The 27835-nt window shown below is 35.7% G+C and overlaps 1 protein-coding gene across 1 annotated transcript; it reads left to right on the top strand.

The window, feature by feature from the left end:
• Positions 1-94: 94 nt before the first annotated feature.
• LOC129225215 (chymotrypsin-like elastase family member 2B) lies at positions 95-26594 on the top strand. The gene is made up of 9 exons (XM_054859784.1): positions 95-197; positions 2554-2720; positions 7131-7368; positions 12809-12919; positions 14155-14380; positions 15420-15543; positions 19358-19514; positions 23820-23941; positions 26397-26594. The coding sequence occupies exons 1-9, from the start codon at positions 137-139 to the stop codon at positions 26580-26582; spliced, it is 1392 nt and encodes a 463-aa protein (XP_054715759.1). The 5' UTR covers positions 95-136; the 3' UTR covers positions 26583-26594.
• The last annotated feature ends 1241 nt before the right edge of the window (positions 26595-27835 follow it).

The raw sequence follows: 27835 nt of genomic DNA, 5'->3' as shown, positions 1-27835 counted from the left end.
ATGCGATGTCTACAAAATCACCTGTAAGCGTTCTGTATTCTCGAAGATAATCCTGAGAGCCTAACCATCTGTAATATTAATGTAAAATGGTACAGTGATTTAGCACGCCACATAGCTGAATTAGTCCGCAGCAGCTATGGGGAACTCGGCCTTTCTCCGCTTAGTACTGGCAGTCTCCTTGCTAGCCTTTGTAAAGGGTAAATTATTTTTCGTTTTCGCACTTATTACAAATTCAAATAATTGTGATATTAAAGCTAAATTAATACCTTCGAGGGGTTCCTTGGAACCCAGAAACACTGCAGTAATCTGCTATTTGTGCTATTATACGTTAAGGGGCGCCCTGAACTTTAATGCGGGGGGGGGGGGCATCTAAATTTGCTGAATGAAACCCCAAATTTTCCGGAATGACGAAAATTTTGCGAAATAGAACTCCAAATTTCACCGAATTATGAAAATTTTACCGAACGGAGCTACAAATCTAATTAATATCTTCAGTGTTAGTGCATATAACTTCGGTTTAAAACCATTAACATGCACATGAAATACACCGCCAGCTCAATCAATTCCAGCCGAAGACTGCAGTTTCGTGCTTATTAGCCCTCATCAGCCCGGCATAGGAGTGACTGAGCTTAGAGGTGGAAAAGTTTGTTTGGCACACTTGGCTTCCTTAAGAGGTTTTCCACCTCTAGCTCAGTCACTCCTACGCCGGGCTGATGAGTGCTAATAAGCACGAAACTGCAGTCTTCGGCTGGAATTGATTGAGCTGGCGGTGTATTTCATGTATTTCTGCCTTAGCCCTGGCTATAGGGCGCTAACTTACTGAACATTAACATGCATTTAACCAGTTGAAATTGCGATAAAAGAGGAAAAGCTTTTACATTTAAATCTAGAAAAAAAAAGAACAAGTGGGTGTACTCTTGAAATTAATGAAACTATTTATTTACTCTTACCAAGTACAGAACTAATATTTGTCCCTCTTATAATGTTAGTTTACGTTATTAAAATGGAACTATACATTTAGCAATGTAATAAAATATCAATGTAGGTAAATTATATTTTCATATCCACCATTTCTACCAATTGAAAAGAACACTCAGAATTTCGAAACTTGGGGGGAAAAATCCATTCCGTTGGATAGAGAAAAAAATGTTTAAATTTATATTACTTAAATATATGGTTTTTATAAATTGAGTAATACAAAAATGAACAATTTCATTCGAGCCATTAACACTTTTCCCCCAAGATATTGCTTTTAGAGTAATCCATTTATTTCATTAGTGTGAAAACTTTTTAGAAGTTACTGAACCCGAGCTTATATTTAATGAATTCATTTAACGTAATAGTAACTCTGATGGTGTTTCGCAATTTTGAACTGATGCGCAAAATTGGAAAATTAAATTAATCTAAATCCAATTTCTTTGGGTCGTATGTGTTTGAACCACTTTCCGTTGGGGAAAAAATACATTCTATCTATTTCGATTTGATGTTAAATTTTGTAACATAAGAGTAATCTCAAAAATTTACTTTTGTACGAAGAAAACTAAAGTCTTTAAGTTATATTCACCTTAATCATACTATTTCTGCGAGTAAATAGTTTAAGAGTTACTGTTTTGTGAATGATGAGTTGCAGGACTCGTTTAGCAGTTGTAGAAAAATATATATCTAAACCAATGATAAAGACATAAACTCCTAACTTGACGACTAACTATCGTTGCGGCAGGTAGGAGAGCTAATTTCACCATACAGTGAAATCCCGTTACAACGAATACTATTACAACAAAATATCCATTTTCAGTTCCGAGTTAATTGTCGTTGCATTACTTAAACTCCATTACAACGGAATTTCCGTTACAACGAACAAAATTTGCTGTCCCTCGTAGTTTGTTGTATCACTGTATTACTATTTTATTAGGTGTCGTTCCTATGTACTGTCGTGAGCATGCTCCAGGCATCATGATGTCTGGAGCTGGAGCAATTGGATGTGACGTCAGGGCGACTTGAGACGGTGAGATATAGTAAGAGTAATTTCTTTAAAGCAAAGCCGTAACGCAAAATACCAACTGAGTGTTTTGTTTTCAATTGACGATATAAATTTTCACCGTACTGTAATGACTGAAATTAATACTCGCCGCTGGGGTGGTAAGATTCGTTGCCTTCGGCGGATCGTGCAGCGGTTTGGTGTACACTGCCACCGACGGTGGTGTACTTTGACGGCTTCGCCCCCTTCTTCCTGTCTGCGGCGGTGCATTAATTAATGAACAGAAAATTAATTTTCGGCATGCAGTGCCTCTAACGTAACCCACTTTCACTCGAACCATTAAAATGTCATTTTTTTCCTACCGGCTACATAGTCACATCCTTTTTAAGCAGAGAGAGAGAGAGGAATTATTGGCAATTTGCCAGTAGCAAATACGAGATTTCCGACGAAGAAACGAGTGAAGAAAACGACGTTTCTAATTAATATATACGCTAATTACACAACATATAAATAAAGTATTTTCCGCGCTTTGTATGCTCAAACAGTTGGCTAAATATATGTGTATTTTCTTCCAGCTGGTGACTGGGATGATGGTGACGGTGGAGATGACTTCCAGTGTCATATTTTGTATGAGTATGATGCCACTAATCAAGTAAGAGTCACAAGTCCTTATTATGGAAAGAGAGACGAATACCATAATGGGCTTTGGTGTGAATACAGAATAAGGTCACCACCAGGCACGGTAAGTAACATTAAGGGCTTAACTACTAGGACTCGACCGATGCATCGGCACCGATGCATCGGCCTGGCCGATGCATTGGCGCCGATGGTTCAACAATTTAGCCATCGGCATCGGCATCGGCGGCCGATGCTAACTTGCAGGAAACATCGGCCCATCGGCCTACGCCGATGGAATTGGCCGATGTTTTTGAAAAAAAAGGACCTTTGCTGTTCTACTTTTCAATACAAAGTAAAGAGAGTTATTGTTTTCATACAAAATTGTTTACTTAAATTTCAGTATGAATTTCTATTTTAGTCACCCCTGAAAGAGTTTTTAATACTGCATTCAGATACCAAACAAGTTAATTATTGCGTTGTTTCTTGCAGCTGGATGTACGTATATATCTCTCATAAGTCATAACTCTAAGATGGTAAGCTGTAGAAGGTTAAGTTTTCGCGTGTGGGGTGTGCGTACGTGCCAGTTGTGCACTTCCTTTTTTGTTTTCGATCGGGTGTTCTGAAAAGCCGGTTTACTCACTTTTGTAGCTATTAATTACTTATTTCTATGCAAAACTAATCTAGCGTCTCAGACTGACAATCATTTGGTGATATATTGCCGAATTGGAGATCATGAAAACAAATATGAGATGGTGAAACCGGTTTTTGTGTCATTTTGGTAGATTCATGTTGAACCGACAGTAATTTTTAATTTTTCAATACTTGTAATATGAATCACAGTAATGCAGTCTTTTCTGTATCGCTTCGGCGGAGTTACAAGTTTAGGGTCCGTCGAAATACATTTTGGGGCCCTATTTCTCTATCGCAGAAGTTGTGAAACATTTATCATAAGCATTTTTGTAACTCCTATGGTGCCCCGATGGTTAAGGGGCTTCTCGTACAATTGCAACATTTGCTATATTTTAAATCCGCCACTGCACGTCAAAACAAACTCGGGTGCAAGTTTTAAAATTTTTTTCTGCTCCATGTTTATGATTATTTTGAACTCTATTTTTTACGACTACTTTTTGAATTTCCGAGAACACTTGCGTGCCCCTCCTCCCACTCCCTCAATTTCTGAAATTAAATTCTAGTTATACTTCTGAGCTCTTTAAATTAACACAATTAATAAAATTAGAGATTTTTTTTCAAACTTAATTTATTGTTTAGAAATAATTTAGAGCATTAATGTAAGAAATTAATTAAAGACGTTTTGAATGGTGACATAATTCGAAAATCAAAGGGACTTTTGAATTTTTTCTTCAGAAGTGCTGAAGTAGATTCAGAAATTCTTCCGAGGCGTTGGTGGTAGCGGTTCTGTACTAAAAAAATGAGCCGAGGTTGGGACCGAAGTGTGAGTTACTCAAAAATCAGAGGGTGACCCCTCCCCCCTTAACCCTCCCTCGTCGTTTCGAGCATTTCTTAAATATTTATAGCGATTATTTATTTTGGTCAAGAAATGCCATTTTGCGTCCTTGTCATACTTGTTTCACTTATATTTCGTAATGCGTCATCTTTTTTGCATCATTAATAGTGATCGATGTTTTTTCTGTTGTAAGTAAATATTTTTATGTATTTATATAAAATCAATGAATAAGTTATTTTCGTTTTTATAGAAATGTTTCAAGGATTTTCTATTATGCAATTTTTTAAATTTCAGAAAATTATTCTTAAATTTAAAAATTTAATTTGAACGTGTTTGTAAAGCTTCATAAAAGATTAAACAATCACATTTTTCAATATTATGTGTGCAAACATCAGATCAAGTAGTATATTTATTCAGTTATTAACTTGGTGTAAATATTGAGTTTGTTTCTTGTAGCTGCGTTTTAAAGAACATCGCTCTTTTTATGACTATTTCTTTTTTCAGCAAATTGTATGTCCCTGTTATAGCTTTTATGAAAAATGCAAACTTTTCTTTTCATAAATTTTAAATAAGTGCAAAAATATTCCTATTATGATTTAATATTGTAATTTACCTGTTACCTTTTTTGTTTAATTTGATGACTAAAAAATGTCTACGTGCAATCTTTTCACTTTAATTGCGTAATTTGTTGACGGTTTCATAGTTTTATTCTTTTTATTGAATGATTAAACAACATAATTTAATGTTTTTTAACTATTTTAGTGTACCTAAATCCATACATTATTACAATATTACTGAAATCTTAGTTACATGCTCAATTTAAGAAAAATAAAAAAAAAATCAATTGGTTATTAAACAGTCTCTTTGTTTTTCTTCCTTTTTTTTTTTTTTTGGCTGTTGTTCTTGCTCTTTCATCATACAGCAGCCAAAAAAAGAGAAGCATAACTACACCCTATACATATTGTACGTAGTACGATCCAAAAGTTCGGGGACAAGCTGTATAGACCCTTACCCAGAATAGTTCACATTACCGAAACACATCCACCTTTAAAAGGTCACCTTGAGGGACTATGTACTTCTGCTAGTGTTCATAAAACTTTTGGAATCACTCCTGGAAGCCATTTTTAGCTATCTTCTGTGATGCAGCTTTATCTTCACCTGACGGAAGAAAGCGGCGTCCATGCAAATGTTTTTTTGCTGTGAACAGGTAAAAGTCACACGGAGCTAACTTCAACGAAACGTTATTTTACTTGTTTGTCATATCAGAGTATTGACCAATCGAACCGTGCATCCTCAACATGAAAGTCGCCTTCTTCCCCACGATGAAGTTAAAAGCAGCAGCGCAAGAGGCCTTACAGGAGGTTGCGTAAAATGTCTTCCAGGAGTGCTTCGAAAAGCTATACGAACGTTGGCAGAAGTGCATAGTCGTCCAAGGTGACTATTTTGTAGATAGATGTGCTTCGGTAATGTGAACTATGCAGGGTAAAGTTGTATACAATTTGTCCTGAACCTTTAGATCATACTACGTACGTATGTGTTTTCAACTTACTATTTTATAACGTTTTTGAGTGACGCAAGTTTACGCGCATGAAGACATCACAAGAGAATTTACGATAATTAACTGAGGAGGCGTTCAAAATGGATATTTCGGTCATCTATATGTTCTTAAATACATATGCATGTACAAATGTGCCGGAAAAACTTGTGAACTTTAAACCGTAAACTAGAAGTTTAGTTCGAAATCTGTTTTTTTTTTTTTTTTTTTTTTTTGTGATTATACGATTCCTTATTCGTAGAAAGAAAGTAAAATGAAATGAATCAGCGATCTTTTAAATCCCTGATAATCTTATCAATTTATTTCTGTTTGATTTTTTTTTTTTTTTTTTTTTTTTTTGCCATCGGCCGACGGCATCGGCCATCGGCCATTTGGAGGAAAACAATCGGCCATCGGCCGTCTTTGAACAATCGGCCAACAATCGGCATCGGCCCATCGGCCAAAAAATGCCATCGGTCGAGCCCTATTAACTACAGGAAGTTAAAAATCACACTGACCAGACCTAATGGAAATTTTAGTACAAGATAACGAGTAGTGGTTTATAAAACTCGTTTTCAAATTTGTTTAGAAGATTATTGCTGAAGGACTCTATTCAAGCGATGTGCTCTCTGAGACAATCAGTTAAGGATTAGAATCAATATCTTTGTAGCGAGTATTAATAGGTCTCTAAAATTTTAAGGACAAAGTTACGCAAAAAATATGAGTACGCAAAACTTTTTTGGAATTTTACTATGCTGCGTTTCTGGTAATTTGTGCATTCGTTAAGAAAAACTACCAGATCAAGTAATAGGCGAATAAAATGTTTGAAAATACGTGGTTGTTACCAGGGCTGCGGAGTGGCAGTTGGATTTATTTGGGAAATGGAGTCGGAGTCGGGAATTGAAGGCTTTGAAATTCCAAGTGTTGAGGTCGGCCATTTTCCTTCCATCAAGTCTGCATTTCTGCCATGGCTACGGACAGAGGAGGGGGATAGGAGTCCTGAACCTCCCCTCCCTTTATCCCCCTCTCAAGCATCGACAATATTATCCATTCCAGATTGTGTTCGAATACCTTATGAATAAAATATAAACCATAAACAATTGCCGCCATATTTTCAATTGATCTTTTTTTTTTTTAAAGTATACATTTGAAATACTACTTCTTTCCTTAGCTAATGAAATAAATTAGTAACGTTTATGCCGTACTAAATATCCATTCCTGACCGATTTGGTGCTTTTTATTGACATCCAAGCAGTTTCAGAAATTTATCATACACAAAACTCTACATTATTCAGCACGACACGCCCCTCTTCCTTAAAATGGTAGTCTGTATCCACCTCTGGCTGCGAAGTCATAGATAGAGTCGCGGAGTTGGAGTTATTTTGAGGTAAAAGAGTCAAAAGCTCAAAAATTCTAGGAGTCGGAGGCTGTCATTTCCTCTTCGACTCCGCAGCCCTAGTCGTTACAATTTCAGAGTTGCCCCCAGACAGGATAGTGATCACAAAATATTTAGATTCCTTCGTTTTCTTTTCCAGAGAATCAAAATGACTTTCGAAGATTTCGATCTGTCGCCATCGGGTAGCTGCTTCCAAGACAGGCTGGTAGTGTACGGGAAGGACAAAGAGACAGTGCTCGGGGTCTTCTGCGGATCACAAATTCCATACCCAATTCTTTCGAACGAAGGCGAAAATGAGATCCGTCTTTTGATCCAAACTGATTTCATGGCAGGAGGAAGGGGATTTTCAGCCCTTTTCGAATCCGGACGTGATCTACGTAAGTTCTAAACATACATTTTCTTTCCTTTTGTTTTAAATGAATCGACAAAGTTTGAAGACCTCTGCGTTAATCTAACCAAACTGTTCGCCATATTTTTGCCCGTAGAGAAGTGGCGAGTAAATTTTATGCTTGTTGTATGCAGTGTAATTTAAATTTGTGCAATAGAAAATAATGTTACTGTGATCAAAGCGAGAATAGTCTACTGACAAAAGGATTTTTTAAAAAGAAATACTTGAAAGAATATAATTTACACAAGATTATGCACATTAGTAAAGGAATTGATGAATTATAAATTTCGTTTTCGATAACAATAGCTTTATAATAACATAGCAATCAATGTTTCCTTAGGTCATACAGTAAAACAAATCAAAGAAAAATGTCATCGGTTATTCATAAAAAGTACTGTAAATGCTATATATTTTAAACCGGTAATCCACCCCTTTTAGCCGGCACGGTGGACCCTGGGGTGTAACGCAATGCAATATAATGTATCTCTTAAAATGTCTATAAAGGCTATCGTTTTATGAGCCCATTGTACTTAATCTTCTACCGGTATTCATTTCTGTAAACGGTTCTCTTAGAACGTCTTCAAGATATGTGAACGAAAATTTGTTTTCCTCCCTCAAATACCCGGAAAACTCTTTACTTGAAGTATAATCCAAAGGGTCCAGTAATTATATGAGGTTTATGACCCAGTCTCCATATTTAGCCCCGTTATTAACCTATTATTGCCGAGAAGCGAAAATGAAGATAAAAATATCACTAGAACTATGAGGATAAAAATACCACTAGAGCTAAGAGAGTGAATGAATTTTATGTTTGCTTCAGAGAAGTCTTCATTCAAAATTCTCGCTGTAATTACTATTACGGACGACCTTGAGGCGTAAGTAGTTAGGCATTGTAGTTAAAGCTCTAGATTAGCGGTCACCAGTCGTCAACGGGACTACCAACACGGCTACCAAAAATCAAGTCTTAGTCACCAAAAGTGGCGACCATATGTTTCTGTATTTGTTAAAAAACATATCGTATATCGTTCTATGAAAACATGCTTCCTACCCTGAGACGTTCAGTGCATCAGTCGACTCCACCTTGACAAAATAAACTCCCTTAAGGTTATTTATTTTTTGCGCTGAATATATGGATGCCTCAATTGCCACATCGATTAACTCCATTTTAAAAAAATCCTCATTTCTGCTTTAATAGTGCTTTATCAATGCTTAGCATTAGAATTTATATTAAAGATTTGGTTCAATACATTTCTGACCATGTGATTGCAGAAAATGTAACACGAGTGTCTATTTAGTCCTATGGGTAACACCATCTTCTTCATAACTTTTTTCTACTTTTTGTTTTATGGAGTTAGTCGATTTGGCAAGTGAAGCATTCATATATTAAACAAAAAATAAATGGCTACCAAATAGCCCAGTCAAAGAAGGTAAAAAAATAGGCTTTGTCGCAACTAATTTAGGGAAAGCTGAATTTTTGCAGGATGTTAGCAAATAAAGTATACACTAAAAAAATACAAAGTCCCGACCCCCACCCCTCTTGCTTTCCCTCCCACCCCCTCCGAAACATTGCAAGAGTAGAACTATACGCTTTTCGTGTAGCAACTCGTTAGAGGAAAGCTGAATTTTGGCAGGATGTTAATACATAAAGTATACACTAAAAAAATACAAAGTCCCGACCCCTACCCTTCTTGCTTTCCCCCACCCCCTCCAAAACATTGCAATAGCAGTACTATGATTATACGTTTTTTGTGTCGCAACAAATTAGGGGAAAACTGAATTTTGGCAGGATGTTAATACATAAAGTATACACTATAAAAACCACAAAGTCCCGACCTCCACCTCTTGCCCCCCCCCCCCCCACCTGCTCCGAAACACTGCAAGAGCAGTACTATGATTATAACTCTTTTCGTGTCGCAACTAATTAAGAGAAAGCTGAATTTTGTCTGGACGTTAGTAAATCAAGAAAACACTAAAAAAAAAAAAACACAAAGTCCCGACCCCTAACCCTCTTAATTCCCCCCCCCCCCCACCCTCTCCGAAACTCTTAGACCATCAAGATCAGTACTATGATTATACGCTTTTCGTTTCGCAACTAATTAAGATAAAGCTGAATTTTTTGCACGATGTTAGTACATAAAGTGTACACTAAAACCTTGACAGTTCCGACCCCAACCCCTCTTGCTGCTCCCCCCCCCTTCCTTCCGAAACATTGCACACTGATCAGTTCAGTACTATGATTATACGCGTACAGCTTGAAAATTTATGATGTTACCGGAGTGTTCTTTTTTTTTTATTTCACTCCTAACAATATTGTAAACCAGTGGTGCCCAACCTAAGGCCCCAGGTGCCGTATCTGGCCCGTGAAGCTATTCCGTATTGCCCGTTGTTTTGTGAAATGTTACAACTCGAAGAGCACGATTAATGACAATGCTCCAAATTGTTCGCCAAATATTTAGAAATAGGTTTCTGAAAACATTGTTGGGGACCACTGTTATTCACAAATTCTGAACCATACACTTTTTATGTAGATAGCTCTGTTTCACCATTTTACCAACTTAATCATATGCAGAAAACTCACAACAAAAACGAAAAAAGTAACTTCAATAAATTAATAGCTTTTTGTCATTACGTCTTGGAAAGAAATGTTTGAACAAAATTTAGAGATAATAATATGATAATAATCATTTTCTTGGAATAGATCAACAATGTAATGACGTTCACTTAAAGTTTTTACTACCATAATGCAATTATTTGTTACAAAAGTTTATAATTCGTTTGTGACGGCGATAGTCTACAAAATAATGTTAATGCTTGGCTAACTATTTAAGCTTTAAATAAATCAGGAACAGTATATTTGAACTGAGATTATTTTCTCGCAGCGGATATTATTAACGTTTAATATTACTTTTGGTTATTATTTTTAAGTCTTATATAAGGGGCCTTCTTCTAATATTTCGTTGGTTTTGTCCGAAATATTGTTACAGTGCATTCCACTACAGTGTTCACACATAGACGTGCAATCGAACCTAGCTTTACGACAGATACAGTTTGAAACACATAATGTTTTCAATTACAAGATATTAATCGGAGAAGTTCACTTGAAGCAGAGGTAATCTTCATGAACTTAGGAATCAGTCTGTTGCATGAAGTATAATGTCAACCCCTCTCTTCTGGGGGACGTTTAAAACCTAACCAAGTTTGAATCTGGTGTTGGCACTAAAAACTCTGGTGGAAACCTTAAAAAGATGTTGACGAGTGACGTCTGAAGTTGGTGAAAGTTTTGATAAATCAAAAGTGGACTATAGGGACATTTTTTGCGATTACTTGCTTTTCACAAACTTTTATTCAATCTTGGTAAGATTTTAAATTTCCAGAAGAAGAATGGGTTTGGAAATATATTTCAAGCAACAGAATGATTCCTAAGATCATGACAATTACCTCTTCTCCAAGTGAAATTCTGCTACTCATAACTTGCAGCTGTAAAACATTGTGTTACAAACTGTAGCTGTCGTAAAACTTGGTTCGATTGTGCGTCTATGTGTGAATATTGTAGTGGAATGCATTGTAACAATATTTCAGGCCAAGCCAACGAATTGTTAGATGACCCCTTATAAAAAAAATGGTAGTTGTAATAACTTGATGCCTTTTTTTTTTTTTTTTGTTGAATGCAACCTGTTTTTCAGAAACCAGTTGCAACATAGTCCTCGAGTTGTAACATTTCGCAAAATAACGGTTCCCACTGATCAGTTTCATGGGCTGTATGTGACCCGTGGGCCGTAGATTGGGTGCCACTGGTTTATAATATTGTAAAAAGTGAAATAAAGAAAGGAATACTCCGGTATCATCATTAGCTTTCGAGCTGTAAGCGTATAATCATAATACTGCTCTTGCAATGTTTCGGACGGGGTGGGGTGGGGTGGGGAGCAATAGAGGTAGGGACTTTGTGTTCTTTTAGTGTATACTTTGTATTCTAACATCTTGAAAAAAAAAAATCAGCTTTCCCCTATTTAGTTGGGACACGAAATGCGTATAATCATAGTACTGCTCTTGTAATGTTTCGGAAGGGGTGGGGAAAGGGGGAGAGAGAAAGAGGGGTAAAGGGTCGGGACTTTGTCTTATTTTTGTGTATACTTTTTGTACTAACATCTTGAAAACCATCCGCTTTCCCCAAATTAGTTGCGACACGAAAAGCGCATAATCATAGTACTGCTCTTGCAATGTTTCGGAGGGGGTGGGAAGAAAGCAAGAGGGGTGGGGATCGGGACTTTGTACTTTTTTAAAAAATACATTACGTACTAACATCCTGCCGAAATTCAACTTTTCCTTATTTAGTTGCGACACAAAAAGCGTGCAATCATAGTACTGTTCTTGCAGTGTTTCATAGGGGATGAGGGGTGGAGGGGGGGAGAAAGAGTGGTGGGGGCGGGAATTTGTATTTTTTTAAAGAATACATTACGTACTAACATCCTGCTAAAACTTGGCTTCCTCTTAAGTAGTTGTAACACGAAAACCGTATAATCATAGTACTGCTCTGACAATGGAGGGGGTAGGGGGGGGAGCAAGAGGGGTGGAGGTCGGGACTTTGTATTTTTTAGTGTATAATTTATGTACTAACAATCTGCAAAAATTTAGCTTTCCCTAAATTAATTGCGACACGAAACCTTTATTGACTGGGCTAAAAATTGAAAAGTGGCTACCATTTTTTGAGACTCAAGTATCCAGTAGCTGCTATTCAGATATACTAGTCTAGAACTTCAATTGTGATGTATCTTTTTAAATGTCAATAAAGCTTACTTTTTATGAGCATATTTTACTTACTCTTCTACAGGTATTTATTTCTTTTAACGGTTCTCCTAGTATGTCTTCAAGAAAAGTAAATGCAAATTGTTTACCTCCCCCAAATACCCCGAGTTCTTTCTATTGGGAGTGTAATCCAATACAGGGATCCCTAAGGGTATCCTCTTGGGGTATCCAATAATTATATGAGGTTGAATTCTGTCTCCATATTTGACTCCGTTATTTTCCATAATTGACAAGAATGTAGATAAAAACACCAATAGAGCAAGGGGAGTGAAAGAATTTCGCCAAATAATAAATCCATACGTAATTTCCACATTAAATAATTACATGGGGTTTATGCTTAATGGTTTATAGTATTTTTTATGATATCAATTTAATATTTTTAATGCATTTAATATTTGATGCGACAATATGCAATTGCTAAAAAGTTAGAAATTTAAGGAAGAGGTGAAACGGAAAATTAATGTAAACAAAACTAGTACTTTTTTTTTTTTTTGAATATCTTATAAAAAAAAATAGTATTTAGTATTATGAACAGATCTCGATATTTAAAACCATGTCATGAACCAAATTAAATGACGAAAGTAAACGATTCAAATTAATAAAAATATATTATGCTTTCTTCTTAGAACTATGCCGTGCTGGACAGTCGGTATGTGGTAACCGAAACTGCTATGATAGCAGCGACAAATGCAATGGAAATGATGACTGTGGAGATGGAACAGATGAGGAGAACTGTGGTGAGTATCAGTAGTATGTTTTATGCTCAAATTGCTGTAAAAGCTCTTAGTTTCGCAATCCGCAATTTTCGCGAAAGCAAAGATATCAGTGATTTCGCGGGCTGAAAATTTCTCGATTTTTATATGATTAGAAGGAAAATCCGCCACAAAAATGTATTTCGCGAGGCGTGAATTTTCGTGATTACGACGAGCTCGTGAAAATCGTGCTTTTACAGTATGATCGAATAAAAACAAATCAAAACATGCTATGTAGGAAGAAAAAAAAATTTCGTTAAAATTTTTATATTTTGACAAAAGCTGCTTCGAAACATAAATTGTCTCTGCTCTTAAAGTTAAATTTTAATTCATTTGTAAAAACTTTAATAAGCTAATTTAAACGGTTCTTGTTTTGAGTAATGCATTCAGACTTCTAACTGCTTGTCGTTCTCACATCAGCTCACATAAAATAATAAATTTTTTAAACATTTATTCGTTTATATTCATTTGTTTTGTTAAACATCTAAATTAGTTTAGCGGGTAGTTAGAATTATTTTGAGTGAGTTTACAAGTCAAAAGTCAATTTCAGTAAAAAACTTTAAAATTTTCGCTATGGCATACAGCTTCTTTAAAAACAGATGTTTCTAGTAAACGTTTTGTGAACATTTGAAACTGTAAAAAGTATTGAAACTTTCTACGATCTTTTCAAAGATAAAAATATTTCATTTGCTCTATGCCACTGAGCATTATATTTTAGTCTTCCGCATGATCCAAATATTAATTTACCTTACTCCCAAAGGAGCAGGTTCGTAGCTTTTTTCCAGTCAGTTTACTTTCAAGATGCAGAAAATCGACAGCGTCCATATCGTATGGGTATATGGCATGTAAAAGGTCACCATCTAGTGAAAAAACTGGGCTACAAAATCCTTGTGGTTATGGTTACTGTCGATAATTGGGCCAAATGAAAGAATGGATGCTATATCGGGGGATCGCTTTAATTCTGCAAAATTTAAAATAGTCTAAGGCAGCACCATAAGGGAGGGAAAACAATCGACTTTGCTGCCAAGAGGATGAAGGGCGATAAAACCAACGCTGATCCTGCTCTAGGTCCCCAGAGATATGAACTTATATCTTTTTGCACTGAGATACAACTGTGGTAAAAATCAAAACAGAAAGGTAGAGCAAATTGTTTTAAATCTATAAATTAAATATGTTTTGAAAAATTACAAATTAAAAAAAAAAAAACTCTTTTTCTACAGGGTACCCAGTTGTAACAGCCCCTAACGACTGCGGAACTACACCCATAGTACCAAATACCATCTACTCCTCATTCGACAGAATGGTCGGCGGAGAAGCAGCGCGACCCAACAGCTGGCCATGGCAAGCCACCCTGCAAACTACTTGGAGCGAACCGAATGGCCACTTCTGCGGAGGAACTCTGATTAATGCGCAGTGGGTCCTAACAGCCACTCACTGTGTAGTGGGGTACGCATACAATATTAATATTTTAAATATGAATGGTAAATGTCTCTTTTTCTGTAATAGGTTTAGCGTTAAAACGTTCCATTGCAGACAGCACTAATGCTTTAAGAATATTAAATCCAATTCTTATCATTACTGAGATTATTCTGTTACTAACAGGCTTCGTCCCGTGCTCACTAGTGCTCGCCAACTCCCGATTATTCCATCACAAAAATCTCTTGGATATTGCAAAGAATATTGCGGAAACTAAAAACTCATCGATTAAAACTCAAAATATGTTAACTGTTTATTTGCCATAAAAATCTCATTTAATGAAAAAGGGAAAAAACATCCAAAATAAAAATTATAAATTTGCCATAACTCTCGTGTTGGTAATAGTTTGAAGTTGTAGTTACTTGTAAAGAAGTGAAACTTTTTTTTTTAACATTACTACAATAGGTATGTTCGGATGGAGCAACTGGTTACCGGGGCACATATAAACAACCTTTACTCTGCTAGAGATCATATAAAAATTTGGAAACTGCTGATTGGTCACCTCGTGGAAACGTCATCAATCTTCTGAAAAGATTAATTTGCAAGTTCTAATAATTGTTTCATTTCGAAACAAGAAGACATGTCTTCTAGACATTATTCGAAGGGAGGGGGAGAATTGAAAACATTCAAATGCGAATTCGGAACTTCCGAGAATGAAATTAGTTCAATCTGTTGGAGTTGGAAAAAACATGGCTGACACGTTTGCACCAACTATCCACTCAAAAATCTCAAAACTATTACAAGGTCCCTAGATGAGTATAGGTTGCTCATATGCTACCGGGGCGATTGATTTCATGATGTTTGAGGACGTCAGTGGTTAGTAGTAATGGTGAATCTTCATAGAATGTATGATCGGCTAATTAGTAAGCTAATGGTCGCGCTTGGTTCAAGTCACTAGCGAGCCCGGTTTCACTTGTTGCTCTATTCGAACATGCCCAATTTGATATGGGAGTGTACGACCAATATCAGTTATGTTGCGTACTGCTAAAAAATGTTTTTATTTTACCAGAAATGCTTATCCGGAGTTTGTGAAAGTGCATCTGGGGGCCCATAGCAAGTGGTTGAAGAGCCCTTACGAACAAGTGAGAAGAGCAATAAAAATTATTGCTTACCCCGATTTGGAGAGAGATGATGTAAGTTAAAAACGTTGCAATTAGCAAAAGAAATCTTGAAAATGCAGGACAAGGGGCTTATTCAACTCGATTGCGTTCGACTCGATGTAATTCTATCCATCAGTAGCGTAGCGAAAAATTTCCTTCTGGGAGGGGGGTGGGTGAACAAATTTCTAGCTGTCCTATTGTTAGACACAACTACGAGTTGAATGTACCCCTAAATCAGTCAAGTTATTCAATGGGAAAAAGTTAACTTTGTATTTTCTTTCATTATTTAATAATTTTCATTACATTCTTTCTTTTTTTTTATTCTACAAAAACTAAGGTAAAGTGCCCTAAATCTGCTACCCAAAAAATTATAAATCTGGAATCTTAAAATAAAAAATATTCAAAGTATTGCTAATTTTATAAAATAAATTTAGAATGAATTTTCTTTCTTAAGAAGACAAACTCATTCTAATTTAATTTAGATGTGTGTTTGATTTAAAGATGCCAACTTTAAAAACTTTTTTGTGTGTTAGCTTTGAAGCACTTTCAAATTAGCTCTTTTTTAGTGCACCTTTAAATATAATGAAACTAAATTGAAATAGATTTCAGTATACATGTAGTAACATCAATAAATCTTCGGTCTGAAATTTGCAGCGATGTGTATTCATTAAAAGACCCATTAAACAAGGCCCTCATCGAAATTTCGTAATTTTAACCCTACATAGCCAAATGTCGCTTTTGGAAGCATCAAACGAGCAATCTTTGTAAAAAGAAAACGAATTTCACAGTTGAAAAAGCATTCGGTCGTTTCTTTCTGTGATATCCTTATAACCGTACACAAGTATGTAGTTGGTACGTTTGCATACCCAAACGTCTTAAATAAAGACAATCTAAATTCTGTTAAATCAACGTGCATGCATATACAATGTGATTAAAAACGAGCTGATGTGTGCATCACGTGACTTCCTTTTACTCCAATTTAATGTCATTTCCTCATGATTGGCAGTTTTAATGTGATTCAGTAGTTTACTCTCTAAGATACCCCCAACAATGGCCAAATTGAAACCAAATTTTAAAAAAAAAACTCAAAATTTGTTGCCAAGTTGGCGACAAAACTTGGCGACCAAAATGCTGTCGATATATCGCCAAGCGTCCAACAAATTATAACACCACTTGAGTTTACATCGAAATTAACAATGATTTCTCCCAAAAAGGGGCAAAAGACCCCCTTAGGAACATCCGAATGCAACCAAAAGGGAAGGTGCACAACTAGGCCCCACTAGGAGTCTACGTACCAAATTTCAACTTTCTAGGGCATACCGTTTTTGAGTTATGCGACATTCATACACACATACGCACATACATACGTACATACGGACGTCACGAGAAAATTCGTTGTAATTAGCTCGGGGGTCGTCAAAATGAATATTTCGGGTGTCTGTAGGTTCCTAGACGTATATCCACGTGTGGTTAGGTCGAAAAAAAAAACTCAACATTCATTCGGGGGTGAGAAAAATGGAAATTAAGGCCGATTTTCGAGTGAAAATTTTTTCGCGAATACAATACTTCCTTTTTTTAAAAGGAAGTAAAAATAGGTAGTGTTTCATATGGCTACCGATTTGGGAATATTGGTCCTACAGCTTTTTGATGGAGCTTGAACGAAATAACAAGTTGTAAAGTTGCAAGTACATACCACAAAATATCTGAGTGTTATCGTACGTGTCCAATGCCTCCTAAATACTAAATGCCTATCGCTTTCAGCATAGAACAAAATTACCCCAGTAAACACAATTTCGGTACTCTCGCGACTGCCATCTGTCGAAGGTCGAAAGTATTAGAACTTAATAGCGTAGAACACAATTGGTTAGCTTCTAAATTTACATTTTGAAATCGACCAACTAACAGTTTGATTTGAATTGTTTGGATCCATCGTCATAGCAACGTCATCCATGTATTGCCGCCAGGTAGCGTTGTTAGAATACCGGTGGAGGATCACTTTTAGAAGCAAATGTGATAGGCATTTAGTATTAAGGAGGCGTTGACGTGTCCCACTTGCTATTTATTATTCAGCCAGTTAAAATGACGATCAAGAGATAGGTGATATACTCGAAGCACTCTATAATTGCCTCCCCTAAGTCACCAGGGTTAACACCATGGGATATTTTTTCTGTGGGGATATGTGAAGGATACTGTGTTTATACCCCAAACGAGCTAATCGTGACGAACTGAAAAATAGATTAGTGCAGCAGTTGTTTCTGTGACTGAGGACATGCTACAACGTGTAGGAGAACAGTTTGAGTACAGGTGAGATATCGTTCAGGCGTCAAGAGAATTGCACATACAAGGTCCGACTATTAATTTCCGTAACTGTAAGAGGTCAAAAAGCCGGAAGATGGCGCTAATGAAGGAATGATATGGAAGAGCGTTTTCTTGCGCATGCGCAGTGCAATCGGCGCCATTCTGAAGTAAGTGGTTCTCGCAGAAAGGACGTGTTTAAATGTAGCTCTTCAATTCTGTTGTCACCATAATGTGAACTTTTCCTATTGTTTCCAGCGTAAGTACGAACTGCGCTCGACCTGTGTGTGGATCATCATCGACGCTTTTGCGCCCGTCTCGAAAGTGTTTAAACCATTCAAAAGTTCTAGTGGACTTGTTTCAACATTTCGTATGTTTCTGCAGCTGTCTTGCACAAAATGAAGCAAAATTTAATGTTAATTCTTCGCTCCATTTTCACTTAGACGACAGGAATTTGAGAGCTACGTTTTAATGCGCTTTTCCATGAGAACCACTTACTTTAGAATGACGCCGATTGCACTGCACATGCGCAAGAAAACGCTCTTCAATATGCAATCATTAGCGCCATCTTCCGGCTTTTCGTACTCCTACAGTTACGTCAGTCCTGGAAATTATTAGCCGGACCTTGTACAATATACTATGAGGCAGTAAGAGGCAAATGGATAAAAGTTCCAAAATTAAAAATTTGGAGATAACCATTACAAATGGTAGGAGAACCTCTCCTCTGCCTTGGGGCAAGTGCTGCTATACAGCACGATTTAGGAAAACCTTTCAATGGTTGCGTTCGACGAACCTCACCCGTCGACCGGTAAGTAACCGGTTACAAACCGCAGCGTTCTATCATCTATCGGTTACCTCACCGGTTACCATTTTAAGCTGTTGATTGGTGGATTGCAGCACGTGATCATTAGCTGTCACGTGATTAACTAACCGGGCGCCACCGGTCGAGCTCGTCGAACGTAAGCAATGAAAGCCTATCTAGGACCGCAACTTTAAACGTGTTTCACTCAAAACTTGAAACTCTCCACTTACATCCCTACACTGAGAAAAATGAAGTTTTGAAAAATGAGTACATTCATGCTTTCAAATTTTCTTGAAACCTTTTGTTTCAAATATGAGTAGGTACTCCTGTTTTCAAATAGTGTGCTGAATTATTTTATACTCAAAAATGAGTACATAATACTCTGTTTTGAAATTATTACATATTCAAAAATGAGCACAAATACCTCAAAAATGAGCACACATTTTGATTTGAGTATTTGAATGTTTCAAATTTGAATACCATGTAGTCTGAGCCATTTTTGACTCACGATATGTTCAAATTTGAGTACATTTTCGTCATTTTTGAAATTGTTTTTATAGTGTATATTGAAGGATTTAAATACGTCAAAAAGATTTCATTTTATATCATGTTTACTCTTAGAAATATATACCCCACATTTTATTTTATTTTATTTTATATTATTTTATTTTTTTAATTATTTATTTATTTTTTGAATCACCCTATACAATATGCAAGTGTCAAATGCTTACCAATATTTGCTTCTTCTAGATCAGGAGATTCTCCATGTCCGATGATATTTCCTTGATAAAGCTCAACGCTCCCGTAAAGTTTAACGATGGGGTGCAACCAGCGTGTATACCCAGTCTCGGATGGGAAGCGGAAGCCGGATGGAACTGTTACGTCACTGGCTGGGGAGAGTCGAGGGGTAAGTATACAATAACTACGAAATTATACAAATATTGTGAGGCTCTGAGAAGTTGAGCTCCGACTCTGACAATGTTTACCTCTGCTTCGGAAAATGGGGAGGGGTATTGGTGCTAAATTGAGTTGAGAAACTTTCTTAGTTGGCTTTCAAAAATAATCCAACTAAAATCCGAGCCAATAACACGTCTATTTTTTACTAAACTCTCCTAAAACAGGTAAACATAGTCAAGGTCACAGCTCAACTAATCAGAGCTGCACTATACGTCATTCGAAAGTTTCTTAATCAACTTCCATTTATCCTAATGCTCGTACCATTGTATTTATTTTTCATTAAATCTAAGGGCATTGCTGTAGTTGGGGTAAAAGGGACATCGTGCCCCGAAATATTTATTTTATTATTATTACTAGTGTGGTACCTGCACGGCTTTGCCTGTAATAGAAAATTAAAAGGTCTTTTGGTTCGCCTGTATATTTACAAATAATGAATGGTGAACTTTCATGCCAATTGGCTTGTGCCCATTTTACGGTTCCACGTTATGATAATTTCGTAATTTACTCGTCCATCTTATGATAATTTTGCTCTGGAAAATGTTCTTAAAATTGGAACAGAAAAAGAACCACATCGAATTTTCGAAAAATCGCTTCGAGGTGCACATCCCCGTGCTACAAACTAACTTAGTGTCAAATTTCATGAAAAATGGCCGAACGGTCTGGGCGCTATGCACGTCACAGACATCCTGACAGACAGATATCCGGACAGAGAGACTTTCAGCTTTATTTTTAGTAAAGGTTATTTTACTAGAAAATCGCCCGTTAAGGTATGACGGGTGAAAATTGCTACTACATTTGAACGTAGCAATTGCCTGTTTGGTGATATTTTGAGAGTTGAAATTTTAACCCTAGCGTCGGTGGATTAAACCTAAACTCCAATAGATAGCGTTCATTTTTGACCACTTTTTCGTTTTTTCTTCATGACAGTCTTACCAGTAAAACAGTTAAGTTTCTGGGTCCAATTCAGCCTTGTCAAAATAAAGCATTTTTCTGCATGTCAAACATTACCAAAAAATATTATCAAATTATCGTGTCGTGGCACGAGTTTCACTGTTGATGACGTCAGGAGCGTTACTCGATCATTCGAATGAAGATTGTGATAATAATGCAAATGTAATATAAATTGGTATTAAACCACCTGTTCTTTCGGTGGGTTTCCTAAAATATTTCCCAACTACTGCCTGGGGTGGGCTGACCGGTAAGGTGTTGGTCTCGTAACTGGCGAATCATGGGTTCGATGCCTGCTGGTGAAAGGTCATTCGTGAACGCTTATGGTGACTGGTGAATGCTGAATCTATTGACATCATAATTACTTCCAAGTTCCCATTATAAATATTTTCCTTTGGGGGGGAGGGGGTGCTGGATCAGGGGTGTTGGGTCATTCATTTCCATATTGAAATTAAGAGGCTCCACATCACGATATCAGGAATACAGCTGAAAATTATGTACTACGATCCGAGACACATTTGACGCCTTTACCAAGCGGATTCCACGCCTTTACAAGCGTAAAATTGAAAATACAACTCTAAAAATCAGGCAAATGCATTTTCAAGATTTGCGTTTTAAATAAAATTTATCGTCATTGAACATAGCTGAAAAAAAAATGGGAATTTAAAAATTTTTACATTTGAATGTTTATTTTTAATTCAAAATGTCAAACATTCTAAAAATTAAAAATCAAAATAGTACACTTCTCTTCTTTCCCTACCATCTTGCATCCATTCCACAGGGCCGACAAGAGGCCATGTCAGCCTGGGCGGAAACTAGGGGCCCAGTTCGGCGTTCGAGTTGTATATTTTATAAGTTTTATGAGGGGAGGGGGCATGGTGACCAAACTGCCTTCGCTCTCGGTGGCCCTGCTCATCATAAAGTCAGTTACGGATTTGCTCTCTATAATAATCTTGACTGTTTTCATAAATTTCACTCTTCAAAAATGAATTTCCCCCTCCAGAAAATTTCAAGGAATATTTTGACACATTTAAAAAGAAAATCTAGTAATATCTCTAACTACGGTTGCCATAGACAAGAATCAAAGTCACTTTTTCTGATCACTTATTTTACAGTAATAATTTGACCCCGTTATTTTCATCTTATTATAAATATTTCTTCCACTTAATAATAAGTTCTTCTTCAAACCAAACTTTCAAATTTCTGTAATTTCCTCACTTTGGAAAAGCAATTTTTTTTTCCACATTTCAAGTTCCAGTAAGTTGTTAATGGATTTATTTTCGTTAGCATATGCGACATCATCCTATATTTAGGTTCCTATTAAAACTTTTTTTTTCCTATCGTGTCTTCGTGTCGTATCAATGAATTGATATGAGTTCTTTTTTTTTTAATGTTTAGAACTAACTTCTTTTTAATTAAGTTGTTAAATAAAATTGCACTAATTACCTCTGTGGAGTAGTTAAATATTTTTTAAGGACTTCACAACTAATTAAGGTACATGATTAAGAAAAAGTCTCTTTTCCCTGGTAAGTGAATTATTTCTGATTCGTTATTTTAATAAATAATTAAACATGTTTATGGTTTGTAATTTTTTGAACTCATTCCTTTCGCATTCCATTTTCAGATGTTTTGTTTTTTCGATCATTATAAATTTGTTAAAGATCAACAAAACAAGAAATCAAAGGTAAATTTATTTAAAATAAAATAATGAGAGAGTGATAGAAAAAACGTTCTCTTGTTAACGCAAAAAATATCTCTAAAATGAAGACAATCAAGAGAAAAAAATAGAAGGAAGAAAATGGATTAAAAAATAATTGGAAAATTGGAAAAATAATACTTTCAAAACAGCGCTGCAGGATGAGATAATGTGTGTCTATAAATCTTTCTATTTCATATTAAGGGGTCTGTCTGTCTATAAATGATGTAACACATTTTCTTAACCTTCCTCACAAAGTGTCGCACTTCACTAAATCCACTCTCTCTCCCTGTTATAATTCACGCTATTTTTAATACATATATTATCATTTTTTAAAAATGTGATGGCACACTCCCTGTTATTCGCAACTCCAGAGCTCGAATACGCTACCTTGCGGTGATTAACAATACTAAAGAAAATGGTAAAACATTCCATTCCGCGTGTTTTCTTTGGAGTAAATTACTGGCTTCAGACAGTTTGTGAGGTAATTTCAGAAGAATAGAAAAGAAAGCTTCCTACGAACAAGATGAAAAATTACTGTCATTCACAAAGCGTCAAAGCAAGTTATAAGTTACGGCATTTGTTTGTTATACCTTTTTCTTCCGCCATTAGGCAGTGGCTGCAGCGCCCCTATAGTTTATTAGAGTTCCGAATCCCTTCTCTCCCCCTAATCACAAAAAAAAAACGGTCAAATTTCATGAATCCCCTTCCCCCATCAAAACGCGACATCATTTGTGGAGGACCCCTAAATACTTAAGAGAGTAGTTCACCTCTAAAAAAAATTTAAAAACCTCGAAAGATCTCGGCCAGCTCAGTTCTATGTTTCATTTTCTTTTTTTCTGGAACATTTTCATTAAATTTCGGTCATTAATTTTTTTTAAAAAACTTAGCAATGGGCTCTGCTGGGAAATTTTATCCTTCATATAAATATTCCCGATCTGATAGGAGGAATTACATAGAACAAACGTTTTCAAAAAACGTAAACGATGTTCAGAATAGTAAGGGTTTTTGCTTAGAAAATTTTAGACAGATTTTTTTTCACAGTCAATTTTTCTTTTCCACATGAGTGCTTTCAGGAATGGTATTCTTTGCCTACTTTCCAGTAAAAATGAAAGAAAGGAAGAAAAAAAAAAGCTTAATGCATCTTATAAGCATTGCTAAAAACAAAAACATGCCAAAAATAAATAAAATAATCAAAAAATTATTGAAAAGTTAAAATTTTCACAGAGCAACACTATTTTCACTACACTATACTTTCATTAATCGTTTGTAAAATCTGTACCTCAGACTAGCTTAAGTCAAAAAATTACGAATTTCTGTTAATTAGTGCATTGTAAGTAGAACCCTATTCCACATCGAGTCACGAAACGAAATTTTAAAAAAAAGAAAGAAACCTTTGCAATTATTAACCAGTGTTAATAGCGCGCGCATCCCTTTCTTTGCATGCACCAGATAAACGTTTTCCATCTCTCCTGTAAAGTAGCGATTATGTGACTTACGTTGCTCCGACTCTGAGGTACATAAATTAAAAAGTTTGTTAATGCAACTTTGTTTGTCGTTGAAAAGTGCTTTTACAATAAAATCTGAATGAAGTTGTTCTTTACTTAATAGGATCTGGATTCGCAGATGCATTGAAGCAGCAGCTGCAAGTCGTTCAACCAAACAGCAATTGCAGCTTCGACAAGCAGAAACAAATCTGTGTAAAGGAGGAGCGCAACAACTCGCCCTGTCATGTAATCTCCCTTTCATAACGCCAATTTAGCTGTCTATTGTTCATAAATTTTTATTTCAGTTTTTTTTCCTATGTCTTAAGATTTTCAGGCATTTCGTAAAACAGATTCTTATGCTCCTTTAGGTTCAAAGTAGTTTTTCCTATAGTTCGCAAAACACGAAACTTCTAAATCATATTTTATCTCTAGCTGCATTGCCAGGCCTACTTAGAAAATAAAAGATGAGATGTTTAGCAATATGGCTTAACTAAAAGAGAGGAAAAAATGTAAAATTTCCCTTGAAAATGTAGAAAAGACCAACTTCATGACTAAAAATTTTAATTTAAATATCTTTGTGGTTTTTTTTTAACTCCAAAAAATCAGTCATTTTTATTAATAAGCTTAAACATTCCGTTTCATGGATTTTCTGGAAAAACACCCTGAAGTGTTTTTCTCCCTATAAGGGGGTGGAAATCCCGACATGTGCATTCCTAGCATAAAAGATCTGTATCAAGTTTGGCAAAGATCCGACGTAAACAGGATTTTCATACGAGAAGCTCCCGTGGAGTGTTTTGCACTCTCCCACAAGGAGGTGAAACTCCTGAGCATCAAAGAACCTCTGTGCCAAATTTGGCAAAGATCCGACAAAAGCTGGGGACTTGTTTAAGGAAAAAACCCCTACTGGAAGCTGACTTCCATAGCTGCACGAAAACTATCCCTAAGCATCATAGGACCTATGCGCCATATTTGGTAAAATCCGACGTAAAATGTGGATTCGTATAAGCAACATACACACACACAGTCACGACACACGCACTTTAAATGATTTGATGTTTAATTTTAAAGTTGGAATAAGGTTTCTATGAAAGACTGGGCAAAACAAGCTATCAAGCTTTGATCCGAAAATATGCTAGCAAGTATCGGTTAAGACGTCAAAATAAGAGTTTTAGAAGCCATTGGATTTTTTTTTTCTCCATATGGATGCAACAGCAATTTTCATAAGTCATTAATCGCTGGAATTTTCGTCTCGAAAGGATAGTAGAAAAAGTTCGCCAAGGTTGTAAGAACTTAGCGCTTTGTTGAATATGCAATACTGGCAAAGAGTTGTTATTGTTGTGTATTCTTTCTTTGTATACTAATATCGTCTCAGCTAACCTTAGCTTTTCAAAACTGATTTTTCTTATAAACAGTATGTCTGCAGTTTCACCAATACTATTTCAGTTTTATTGCTCCGTTATTTAACAAACTCTTTCTAAAATCGGCTTAGTTCGTAAAAGACAGAGATGATGAGTTCGGTAATATTCTTAGTAATTATTATCAATACATAAAAGCGATTTGTGCCTTTGGGTTAACTTGAGTTTTACGTAATATATTTTCTTAAAAACATTTATTTATTACTGTCTTTTTTCTATATTATGTTTCGATTAGATGGTTCAGTTTAGGATGAGTAAAAACGTGAAATTACAAAAAATCATGCAACGTAAAAAAGTACTTAAATTTTGTAGTCATAACTGAATTTTAAAGAATTTTTTACACGAACCACATTTGATTCCAATGCAAGCAAATGATAGTTGCTTGTTCAACCTGTTTTGGCATGATGCTTTATAATTTCACATTTTTGATCGCACTAAATCGAACGATCTAATTGAAAAGCAATATAGAAAAAAGACACTAATGAGTGAATGTTTTAAAGAAGAAATATTACATACACTACAAACCTATTAGCTATTGAAAAATTAAGCTTGCGCAGCATCGTAGTTCCACAACAATTTTGCATTTCTCACGTCATTATATATCATGATATTAGTTATTGCCACAAAAGATAAGTCAAAAGCAAAAAGTTTCGAAATCATCTTCCACAAATAATCTCCGTGAGAAATAATAATGAATGAGAATAATGGGGGGTATTTCCTACAGTCAAAAATACTAATTTTAGTCACTGAAATTGATAGAATAAGCAAAAGTAGATTATGGAGGTAGAAAATACTTTTATTTACCCCAACATTTGATTTTTAATTAAGTTTTTAAATGTCAGATTTCTGAAACAAGATGACGTCGAGTGACGTCACAAGTGAAGACAGTTATCTTGGATCGAATCGCGTGGTCGTCTTTTCTTACCAGTTATTTATTTTTATTTTTATTTATTTCTTTAGTAATTTTTCACTACGAGCAATCATTAACGGAACGAGATTTGTTCGTTAAATAAAATATTCACTTGAGGAAGTTTTTCAATGTTCCTGAAACTTTGTTCTGATAACCCTAGCGACTTGTTCACTTGTGACTTCAGCAGTGAAAATGAAAACGTCTTTCAAGATAGTTTTTTTAAGAGAGAAAATAAGTCAGACTTCAGATAAAAAAGTAACTCACTCCATGTTTTCGACCATGCTCTTTAATAGAAGAAAATATTTTTGAAAACTGGGAACAAGCGAATTTTGTTTCTTTTTGCAACCATTTACAGAAACTCAACCGATTCTTTCAGGGTGACAGTGGTGGCCCCCTTTCTTGTAAGCTAGGAGACAAGTGGTTTGTGTTCGGTGCTGCCAGTTATGTTACAACCACCAACATGATGAGTGGACTTTGCACAGGACCTGGAGCCATGACAGTATACGCAAATGTAGCAGACAAAGCTGATTGGATCAGAACTATTGTTAACAAATATACTTGAAATAAAAAATATGTACTGTAAAAGCATTATCTTATTTTTTTTTTCCTGTTGGCATTCCACTGAATAAGGTAGGAATCAAAGATCACATCCATGAGAGAACACTTACGGTCTATCCTAACGATGAGTCACACTAGTTCATCAAAAATGCAAAAGTATCAGAACTTTTTATTTCAAAAGCATTAACAGTGTTTTGGTTCATTTAAAGGACCGGTAATGTCAACAAACCACTTTCGTACGTACAGAATTTTTTTTCTTCCTTTACAGCGCCATATAGTTCAGTAGAAATAGGTCAAAAAACACCTTGGAGTCAAACAAATTGCAACAGAAATTATTGTTGTGGTAAATGGTAGGTAATACACTCCTAATGAACATACTAAAAATATACATCCTTACTGTTGGACAAATGCGTTTTTGGCCGATTTTGAAAATTCATGAACAAAAATTTAAAAATAAACAAATTTCATGTGTGATATCTAAGCCTTCAACTAAAGCATTTTTTCTTAATCAAGTTAAAATTACAGTCGAGTCTCGACTTACGCGAGGGGTCTTGGAACGCATCCCTCGCGTAAGTCGAAATTTCGCGTTGTGGAAAAGGGTATGCGTGAAAACTTTTATAAACATATCCAATTATCTTAGACACTTGTAAACACCACCTCAAATTATGAAAACCATTTCTTAACTATACAGTACTGTTTCTTACATAAAGAACTGAATTTTTATTTGTATTTTAAATTTAAAAGGAACGTTTTATTCAACATAAAATGCTGCTACGGCTACGATACACAAAATAAATAATCAATGGACAAGAAAGACCAAATGCACTATAGTTTTATTTACTGTGCAGTAGATCCTGTAATGATATTTGTAACTTAAAAAAGTGAAGAAGATGATGATTTATGCTGCATGATCAAACCGTTATTCTTATATATTTTAAAATACACAATACAGTTGCTTCACTAGTTCTTTTATAACCTTTCCATCTATGGCAACGCAACACCCCCCTTCCTTGTTTCTTAAATTCAGAATACAAGAACAGCCTCCATTTTCATAATTTTTACATTTTGCTTAGATACTACTCAATGTACTTTTACGGGCTTACTTTTCTTGACTTTTAATCGCCCATATGGAAGATTCACTCATACGATGTATCAGACTTGTACGGTGTGAGAACTTCCGCTCTCAGTGATACTAAAGAGATGAAAGTCCATTAATGAAAAAACATTTTTAGTAGCCAATAACAAAGCCGATACGGC

The sequence above is a fragment of the Uloborus diversus genome, chromosome 6, assembly GCF_026930045.1.
Source record: "Uloborus diversus isolate 005 chromosome 6, Udiv.v.3.1, whole genome shotgun sequence".
Lineage (NCBI taxonomy): Eukaryota > Metazoa > Arthropoda > Arachnida > Araneae > Uloboridae > Uloborus > Uloborus diversus.
This window is presented reverse-complemented; position numbering and strand designations above follow the sequence as displayed.